General features: G+C 46.1%; 1 protein-coding gene across 5 annotated transcripts in view; it reads right to left on the minus strand.

The window, feature by feature from the left end:
- SAMD12 (sterile alpha motif domain containing 12) overlaps window positions 1-8,650 on the minus strand; it is a 169,377-nt gene extending 160,727 nt beyond the window's left edge. For all 5 annotated transcript variants that reach the window (XM_071738252.1, XM_071738250.1, XM_071738249.1 and 2 more), the window contains exon 1: window positions 8,499-8,650. In XM_071738252.1, coding sequence (XP_071594353.1) covers window positions 8,499-8,511 — 13 coding nt within the window. In that variant the 5' untranslated portion in view covers window positions 8,512-8,650. The remainder of the gene's footprint in view (window positions 1-8,498) is intronic.
- Window positions 8,651-10,891: the final 2,241 nt, after the last annotated feature.

A 10,891-nucleotide genomic window follows, 5' to 3' on the forward strand; every position in this document is an offset into this window, starting at 1 on the left:
GTTTTCAACTGCCTAAAAGTTACTTTCTTTAGCAGTGTTTAAGGCTACCCCTTCCCTTGCACATCTAATTGAAGAGCTTGAAAATGCCTTTTTGCCTTCCCCCAGTAAAATTCTTCACATCCTACTGCTTACTCATACCACTGGAATCCTACTCACTCTAGTATCACAGATGATTTGTGTAGCAACAAACTGTTAGCTGAGAGTATCCTATTATTTTCCTTGAAGAAAATCCAGGAGAAAGCTTCTGTTTACACACATTAGAATTCTTTCTTTCTTTCTGTTTCTGAAACACCATTATTAAAAGTTTCTTTCTTGCTTTTACTAGGTTATTTGCAGAGATGCAAATCAACTTGACTAAAATCCCCCTTGGGGGACAAAAAAAAAAAAAGCCACAAAATCAGAACAGAGGAGAGCAAATAAGTGACAGTGTGAAGAGAGTTAATGATCTGAATGTTCAGCTGAAGAGTATGAGCTCTTCATACTCTTACTTCATACTCTTCATACAAAATAGCAAGATTTTACATGATATGGAAACCCTTTTCCTGTTCAGTCACATACTCCCTGCAAGCATCAGAGAATGCAGAGCTGACTTCAGCCCAAGTCCATTTCTCTGGCCCACCTGCTTGCCTTTTCCAGGGGCAGCACATATTGGGGTGAATTCTTGTTGTTCTGAGTAATGAACCTGCTCCTTATTGCCAGGATTAGCACATGCTGCATGGAGAACATGCAGCTACTGACAGGAACTCCCTTATCGTTCTCTTTGTAGTTCTTCTGCCACAGGATGCTTCCATAGAGAGAAAGCACCCTATGCCAAGGTGAGAGAACATACAACCTACCCCAGGCAGAAGCCTCTAAGTGTGAGATCTGTAGATCTAATCTGTTTCAGGCTCTCCTGAAGGTCTTTGTCAGACCATACTTCACCTGGTTTATGCAGGTCAGTACAATAGTTTCCAACCTACCTGCTGTGGGGAATTGGTATTTTCCAGGACAACCTTTCTACTGCTGCAGCCTAGTGCCTCCCTCCCAGTCCTACTGACCTGATATAGCAGACAGTTCCTCTTACAGAATAATATCAGTTCTTATTTACTAGGAAAAAAAAAAAAAAAAGAAAAAGAGAGATAGATATCTTATATATCACAACTCTGCCTGTTAATATTTTTATACCTCAGTGCTCAATTCCCCATCTCCTTTCTGAGTTTCCTGGTTGTCCTGACCAAATTATCTTCTATTATCTTCTCAGTTATTTGACACAAATCAAGCTCTTGCAGTGAATGGAATTGTTCTAGATGCACATAAGATGAGCTAGACTTTGTCATAGCACTGATCAGGCTGGGTCAGAATAAAAGTCTACCTTTATCCAGCTCCTTAAGGAAACACAGTATGAGTGGAACATAAATATTTATAAATTGATCCTTCTTCAGAGGGCTAGGAATGACCTAAAGGTGAAAACTGCACCTGGGGAACTGTATGCTACATGAAAAACTATTTTTTAATTTTAATCACAAAACCCTACAGCTTCATTGTTCTGCCTTGTGACCTAGTTCCTTTTTCACCTTCTCCAAACCATTCACTAATGTCTAGGGATTCTCTCCACAGTCTCTTTTCCAAGCTAAAGAATCAGAACCTTTGTAACTGTCCCTCAGAGAAGCAGCCAAGTCTCTGACCAGTCAACTGCCCTTTCATGTATTTTTTCCAGTCCTGTCCCTTTTTGGGGGGTGTGGCAAGCAAAACTGCAGGGAGCATTCAAAATACAAGAGCAATATGCAGTGACAGAAACAAGGACCTTTCATGCCTTGTTCTGGACTCTTCCTCACAATTCCTGAAATCAAATTTGCCATTTTTACTACCACCAGCCAGTTTCAAAAAAAAGTTTTAAATTACTCCATTTTCTATCCCTTTTCTCCACCTTTGCCTTTGGCACCTTCCAGAACTACTACCTCCACATTCTGTGCATACTTTGAGCAAATAATTTAGGACTGAGTTGTTCAACTTTTAATCTGCAAGGGTGAATACCTGTATATATGCAAAGGCAACAGCTTCCATGAGAAATAAACCACATTAGGATTGCTCAGTCCCAGTCACTAAGCATCTCTTATGCACAGAAATGGGAGCCCTCACAGATCATATAGTTTGGACTAAAAGAGATAAACCCGAGAGATGGGAGGGCATGGGAGGGTAAAGCTGTCTCAGACAGAAGAGCAGAGAAAGTTGGCACCAGAAATAAACACAGTATCCCTCAGAAACCTGGAAACTCAATACTCCATGCACTGAGCAGTAGCCCTCCAACAGCTCTACAATCTCTGTAGCACTCCAGAGTCCACTGGCCAAAAGAGAAACTTAGGGTGCTATTCAAATACCCAGGTGTGCACTCACTAGCAAGGCTGCTCAGAGGATGTTTTGGACAGAACCATCTCCAGTGTTTCCAGCTGAACAGCCTGCACCAACCTGCAACCCTGACACCACCCGACTGCAGCACCTTACTCTGGGCTTGTCACTGCTGCTCTCCTGCCTTAATCTTTGTGACACAACAAACACTGGGAAGCACAAGAGCTGGCTCCAAACAGCTTCCCTGGCCTCATACACTGAGCTGTAAATGAGAGGCCACATGGCCTCTTTGGATGTCACCCCCCCATGCTTGGCCAACTCAAGAAAACTACCCAAATGTAACAGAAACTTCTCATGAATAATTCTATTTTATAATTTCTATTTAAGCCGTAAACATGGGATCTTACAACTTTACTACAGGCTTTGTCAGTACTTTCTAGTACTATGTTAGGAACTGCATCTGATGTCTAACTCTTGTCATTTGCTCACTTGCCTTCCCTCTTTGGTGGAGAAAGCACATGAACTTTCAAAGCACCATTCCTTCCCTTTACCCATATTTCACCACCACCTGACAAATTTTATCCTTACGATGGGATTTGATTGCACTGAATCAGCCAATTTATATTATTCAATGTCCTCCTTGAGCTTCTGAGTCTTCCAAGTATTTTAAAGGCTAAGGCCAAATACTCATGGAATTGTATCTAAATTGGTTGCCTTGGAAGCACTTACAAGTTTGCAGGTACACTCATGTCCTACAACCAAATTTTCTCCCAGGGAAATGCAGTGACACATCCACACTGTATCTTGATTACTGCCTACTATGGGTTCATTTCTAAAAGCAGGGAGGGGAAAATGACCCCATAAACTGCAATCATATCCACTTCCCACTCAGTCTGAATATACCCAAAGAGACTTCAGTGCAGGTATATTCTCTGTTGCCACTGCTTCACTTTGAGGTCTCCAATTCCTACAGTGAAATGCACCTTCTGAACTTCAGCTCAGTCTCTGTACAGGATGCCTGAGGAGCACAGTGTACTTGTTTGAAAGGAGAACTTGCAGTCCAAAACAGACTCCAAGCCTGAGGTAGCTACATTATACCTTTGAAGAGGGATCATTGACTATCTGCCTTGTTAAAGACAGATGCAATCAATTGCGACTTTTTCAAAGGTAGCAACTTAGATAAAAAAGCTCCAAGCAGGAGTTCAAAGCAGAGGAGCACACACTGCCACCAAGCTGTATGCATGCTGGGGGGGTAAGGAGGGGGCAGGATGGTGGTGGCAGTGTGGTAATAAGGAAAGACTCATCTTCTGAAGTTGTGCTATAGCTGAGCAAGAAAAAAGGTATAGATGCTGCAGCCCAAAAAGAAGGCTGACACATGAATGTGGATGGAAGTCCTATCTTCCCATCTGTAATCCCATAACTGCTGATGCATTTTTGCACTAAATAGCCACTAAATAACATACTGGTACCAAGACCAAAGGGTGGAATTCAGGTCTTACTCCCATCTGTCCTGTGTGCAGCTCCACCAATGGGCTTGTCCATCTGCTCTGCTATGACCAGATGTGACAGTTTCAACTGGAGAGGTAGAAGTGCATCCCAGCCCTGCTTACAGCTGGTAGTTCTTTCTGAGCCACATGTCTGAGTCCCCCAAGCTAAGGAGTGGCTGGGAGCTACTGAAAAAACAAGAGCACATGCTATCTTTGAACAACAAGGTTTATTACTTCTTTGCTCCACTGGCAATTAAGTGTGCTGAAAACCCATCTATTAGATCACGTTCCCTGGAAACTCAGATATGGAGACATCCAGTCTCAGCCTGGACTGGGTGCAGGAATAAGACAAGGTTCAACAACTGAATACCTGTCAAAAGAGTTGTACATTTGGCCACACCCTGGAACAGCATGATGTATACCTATGCTTTAGGTATACCTAAAGCTGGTTAGGAAACCTGCTTTAAAGTTGTCCTTCTGATGGCCCTGAACTTGCTTTAATGTTCCTGGCAGATGTATGTTCCTTTAATGTTCCTGGTGCAGCCCATCTCTGAGCTCTGTGTATCTCAAGTCCCTGAGGAAACACATGGCAGCATTCAGTACCTGCTGAAGCTAGGCAGGCACCGTAGGCCTTCCACTCACTGCTGAAATTCAGAGGGTCACTTTGATAGAAGCTGGCTACAAGCTGCAAATAACTTCAGTCTTGTGGCAGTTAAACTCCAGAATGTCCTAACCTCCTTCAAGTTTCTCGTTGCCGTGAAGATTACCAAGGGGTAACACCAGAGCCACTGACATTTTATGTCATCGAGGCTCCACTCCTTACTAAAAAATATTCTCCCATAGGTAGATCCAGGATCTCAACAGCATGAACCCACTACAGAAGAGCCACAGGATGATGTAAGTTTACATAAACTTCAGGAGAACAGCAACAAACACACGTATGCACTTTGCAAAGGCTGTACACAGCAGGAAAGGTGTTAGACCAAACCTCCTTAAACACTTACTATGAAAGAACTCCATGATACAATTAGCACTTTTTTTTGCTCAGGAATCTTAAAGACACCACAGGTCAGAGCTGCAGGGTCAGAACTATGAGGGATTACCTGCATACATACATTATTTGATGGGTGCTGTCAGTCTCTCACTTTCATGTGCATTAACACTGGGAGGAGAAGAAACCACCATTTCTTTTTCCCTTTACCTCTGCTGCACAAGAGCAAAAATAAAAATAAAAAATAATTTGAGAACAGTGCTTCAGAGATCAAAAGGCTTTTTCTTCTGGCTCTGACCTAGTTCTTTCATTCTTACTAGAGGGAAAAAAAGCACTTAAAGGAACATTGTCAAAACTGTTAGGTCTAAAAATAGACTTACCTTGGCAGTGCTCCCATCTATAAGGGTTCCTATTAAAGAATGCAAGCTTACTTTCCCCATACATACACCAATCCCTTCATCAGTCAGGAAGCACTGTACTGCACAGCCCAAAGGAACTCCCAGTCCACATAATCTCTTTTGGGACGGTCAGGTATATATTTTATATATATATATATATATACACATATATGTATGTATGTATATAGATAGATACAGATATATATTTGGCAAGGAATTGTAGTACCCTCCAAACTCCTATTTCATATTTACAAATACGTCGATGTCAGCTATCCCAATAAAAAAATCTGGGGTATTTTCCCGAAGTAAACTGCTGATATTTGTTGGCATAACTTAAGCCCAGCACTCCTACTAAGACAGTATTCAAATAATGAAATTTTTAGAGACTGTCCACAAACTATAAGTTACAAAATATTTTCACTTGAGCCACACAAAGCATTTCTGAAAGGAGAAACAAAGTCCTGGGTGCATGGCTGAGGCTGACAAGAGGGCAGCTTCCACAGAAAAACAACCATGGTGGAGCTGGTGGGGCAATGGATGTTGGCTCCAGCCAGGAACTGCCATGGTCTAGCATCCATAGGTCACTTGTGTCCCAGGGACCTCTCCACTCCCTGCCAGAGCCAGCCACACAAGAAGCCAGGTGGCCCACCCATCCAGAACCCTTGTTACATTCTATGGAAAGGTCTGAAGACCCAGGGAGCCAACCATAGCCAAGCTCACAGCCAATTGCTGCAGAGACTGGAGGGTCAGACCAGGTTTTCAAAGCCTTCCTTATTTCCAGGCTTCCAGAGCTGACATACAGCAGGTTATGTTCTCAAGATCCCAAGCAGCAAAGCAGAAAAAATCCCATCGTTTTTCCAATGAAAACAAACAAACAAAAAAAGCAGCAGTTTATGTTTCCTGAGTTTAAGACATTTGGAGTACAGCAAACTGGAAGTTTTCTACAAAATCACCAGTTTAGAAGATTCAACAGCAACTTTAGACTAGAGTAGGACCTGCACACTGTGGTGATGGGAGACAAAAGGAACAAGCAACTTCTCAGTTTCCCAAACAGAAGCTGTAATGCCACAGGTTACCTGCCAAAATTCAAAGTTCATGAAAAGAACATGGCTCACATCTGGGCTTCCAATATGGCAGAAGAGGCATTAATCTAAAAGCATGCTTTTAAGCACTGTCACACAAAGACTCATAGTTCCAACAGAAAATCATGGATAAGGAGAGGCCTTAAATGTGCATGCACTATGCTTACACAAAGTAGCCACAGCTGCCTGGCTGCTTGTGCTGAAGAACAAGCTAACTTGTTGTGCTTGTGTGAAGGTAATAAAATTACAAATGGCAAGAAAGTTGAGGGAGAAAAACTGAAAAATGAGAGGAAAGCAGAACACATAGACAAGAAAGTCTATTCTGAGAGACCATACCAGGGATACACCCCAGGGGAAGGAAATGGGAAGAAGGAGTTAAAGAAAAAAAATCCCATCACAGGAGGAGGGAAAGGCACTGCTTCCCAAAGACTTAGCAGAGCTTTCCTTCATTAATATTTACAAAGCTTTTAGAGATTCTCAGATGGAAGGCACTGCAGATATGACAGGAATTATTACAGACCTGAAAATATCTAGCAAACAGACTGAGAAGGACTTCAAGTGAATAAAGGAGGATGACATTAGAGAGGGCACTGAAATAGAGGTTGCTGTTGGCATATGAGCCATCTGGTGCCTGGCAGTCCCTTTCATTTACTTACCTACCCACTACCAGGCACGCATACCTAGCTCATGTTGCTAAGTTTTTGCCAATGAAGAAGCAATGCTTTTATTCAGGTCCACAACCTTCTTTCTTTTATCACTGCAGTCTTCCAAACTGCTATTCAGTAAATCAGCCTGTGAATAAGAAATCTGTTTGACTCATGGAGAGGCTTATGGCTTATGATGGACAACTTTGGATGTACACAGATGCCTCTTGAGTCATAGTGATTTTATTTACCTTTACTCAAGTTTGTCTAGGAAACTGGTTGTCAAAGACCTTAAGCTGCCCACTGACTTCAGTAATCCCAAGTTTTTTCTGGGCTATCATTTCCACTGCTCACTGGGATACTCAGCAAAAGACAACTTCAGCATGATTTTCAGCAATAAAGCAAGCAGTGTCTGATGGAACTCAGCATATCTGAGAAACAAAGCTCAAGGCAGACTCAAGATGAGTACCCCAAAAAACACATCATACCCCAAATTAAGCATAGGAAGTGGGTCAGATGGATGCTTTTCAATACTGCGGACTTCTAAAACTTTCCCACGGCACAGAGGAAAGCAAGACGAGACATAAGCCCCAAGATTCTCAGTGTCTCACTCTAAACTGCTAGAAAACCCACTGAATTTTGGAAGCGGACAGCAGGAAAAGCAGATTTGTCTGCTACTCCACACCTCTCCTCCAGCCTCCCGAAAGCCCCATGGAAAGGGAACAAGCAGCCAATGTCAGGACTGCCGCAGGAGCCCAGCATCTACTGGAAGACCTCAGCAAGGCATGCACCTTTCCAGCTTAGTAAGCACCGCCTCGGTCACCGGGCAGTTCCCCTGGAGCCGGCACCTCACACACACCCGCCAGGTCGCGGCTTCCCAGGACCGGGCACCTCGGCCCCCGGGATTCCGGTGTCCTGCGGAGGGAAGGAGGGGCCGAGTACACCCCGGCGCCGACAGCTCTGCGCCCACACGGGAGGACAGCCAGGGACAGCTTGGGCTTCGCGGGTATCAGTCACGGCCTTCGGGCACTTCGGGGATTCAGGCGGCACCGAGGGACAGAGGCGCCCGGCTCCTGCGGGAGGCCGGCGGCGGGGTGGGGAAGGAGCCCGCCGAGGCGAGCGGGGCCGCCGGGGCCACTTCGGAGGGAGGCGGCGCAGGTCTGCAGCCCCTGCCGGGAGAGGCGGCACCTCCGGGCCCGCCGGGAAGTTGCCGGACTGAAGCCTCCGGCTGCCGCAGACTGCGCGGGCCGCCCCCGCTGCCTCCTCCGCCGGCCCCCACGGGCGGGCGGCCCGACCCTGCGCCACCTGGCCCGAGGGGCGGGCGCGGCGCCGGGAGTGTCCGGGCCGAGGAGGTGGCGGGAGGCGGCCGGGCGCCCCACGGGCGAGGCCGGTGCAGCAGGAGGCAAAGCGGCTCCGCCGCCGCCTCGGGCCCCACCGGCGGGCACGGCTCCCCCCTCCCTCCCTCCTCTCCGCAGAGCCGGGCCAGCCCCGCCGCGGCGCAGGTGAGTGCCCGGGGGAGGAGACAGGGGAGGGACCCCGGGGGCGGCGGGCAGCGGCCGCGGAGCCCTTACCTTCCACCGCCATCCTCCCGGCCTCGCATAGTGCGCCGGCCGCCGCCCCGGCCCCGGCGGCGCTGCCCCGGCCGCCCCCCCGCCCGTGCGCGGGCTCCGCTCATCTGCAGCCGCGGCGATCAACCTGCAGCGCTCCCTCCCGCTGACAGACGGGCGGGGCCGCGCCACCGCCCCGCGGCACGCTGGGAAATGTAGTCCCGGGCGGCCCCGCCGGTTCGGCTCGGCCCGGGCCCGCCGTCCCTGGGGGCTGCGGAGTGCCCGTCCGAGGGGGCTGCGGCTTCACCCACGGCCAGAGCAGCCCGCGGGCCTTTGGGGGAGGCTTGGAGGCGTCGGGTGCCTCCGCGTTAAGCTGCCGAGCAGGGGCAGAGAGTCTTGGGGGGGCAGAGAGTGGCGTCGGTTGGGCTGTGGGTGGCTGGAAGGACGGTGACCACCGTGAGGTGTGGTAAGAAGGGGCTGAGCGTGTACGTGCCAACAGAGAACACCATTCCAGAAGTGCACAGGTTATTTAAGCCGTGGTATTCCTGTGCCTACGACTTCCAGCCTTGTGGTTCCAGGGGTTGAGCTGAGGGGGAGGCTTCCCATAAGGAAGGAGAAAGCACGCAAAGGACTGGGAACCTCCATCAGGTGCTCAGCCTGGAGTGAGGCCCTCGGTCTTCATCCATTCACCAGCTTTATCTTATCAAACTCTGACAGATTGTCCAAAAACTTCCAGTTAATGAACACAATTAGGACCTCAGTAATGGAGGCTTTACTTCAGCTCCTCACAAATCCTATGCCAAACAACCAGGCACCTTCAAAGATCTGCCCTGAAGTATTTGCTGTCCAGAAAACGGCTGTGGGGTTGTACCCTTGTCAGTTTCATTTTGAGATCCAAAAAAAAGGTTTTGAATGTTTTTCTCCTTCAAAAATACCTTTTTGTTTGTTTGTTTTAAAATATATCAACAGATATCAACCTACCCAGAAGGTATCTATGAGTTCCCTCATTCACTGAAGTTACAGCTTTACTGGAATTGGGAGGAACAGCAGAGAGACCAAAGACACAACAGCAGATATGGATGGAGCCTGAAAACATTTTCACATCTTTCTGTTACTTAGTCGTGGCTATTGCAGCTCGTAAGTTGTTCCTGACAGGTTATTTTTGAAAAACAAACCCCTGAGAGTTCAAATTGGAGTGCATAAACATACAGTGTGGAAATTAATAGTCTTCATAAACCCCAGGAATTTTTACATTCTTGATATCTCTAAAGTCATTAAAATAAAATAAGGTCTTCATTATTTATTTTATGAATACAGAATGGCCTTAAAGCCCATCTCTTTCATGAAGCCTTCTATTACCAACTTTGCCCTGAAGACTTCGCTTGTTCTTTGCCCTCATATGCATTTGAACTATTAGCCTTTGTGTTGTGTATGAGTCAAGATACAAGCTCCCTGGAGCAGCAGCCTTGTCTTTCACGTGTTTGCAAAGTGGCAGGCACACTCACAGTGCATTATAAGTAATAACAGTTGAGAGGATATGCTGGCATTCCCAAGCACACTACTGTCACGCACCTGATCCCATGTGCTGGGTGAAATGGGCTGATACTCACCTACTTTCTGTCAAGAAAATAGTGTGTGCCCAGATTTCACAGTTCTCAAATATATGTAAAACACACGTGTAACCTTCAGTAACTTCTTCTCAAACTGCAACATAAACTTATGTGATTTTTCTGACATTTGGTACTAGGCTAATGTATTCAATTAATAATCATTTATTTAATCATGACAATATTTGGAGGTATGGTTAATGCCTGTGTTAAGCTGTGCTTTCATGATAAAAGTAAGTTGGAAGCTATGGAGTTAATAAACCAAGGCTCAGTGTGCCAAGTGGCATGGAGATGGAGAGCTGGAGTCCCATCCCCATTAGTATGCTGGGCTTCTGACTGGTAACTGCATTTCAGCTGTGGGCCCTGAGGACATCTCCAGTGAGTACAGTTTTACTAAGCCCTTTAAACAGCTCTGTAGTTTTTAATTAAGACTTTGTGCCTGCTGAAGAACAGCAAAATTATGACTGTGACTAGATAGCAAATAGGGCTTGACAGATGTTAAAAGGTGTAGTGTTTGATTCCTAATGTTACATGATAGGCAGTGAAACCTAGTATTTAATGGTATCTACAAATGTCAGAAACTTATCAAATCCTGGTCAAGACTAGGCAAATTGTAATTTAATATATGTCACTCATTAGAGAAAGGAGGCTGTAAATTGATCCAATTAATCTCTGGTATAGTACAATCTGTTTTGAGCAGAGCTTTCAAAAACATCAGTGAGAGCAAGCTAACTTTTTTAAAACACACTGTTAAATTATAGAGTAGAAAAAAACCAGCTTTCTCTGCTTAGAAGGAACTATCTCATCACA

The sequence above is a fragment of the Heliangelus exortis genome, chromosome 2 (genome assembly GCF_036169615.1).
Source record: "Heliangelus exortis chromosome 2, bHelExo1.hap1, whole genome shotgun sequence".
In the NCBI taxonomy this organism is placed as follows: Eukaryota; Metazoa; Chordata; class Aves; order Apodiformes; family Trochilidae; genus Heliangelus; species Heliangelus exortis.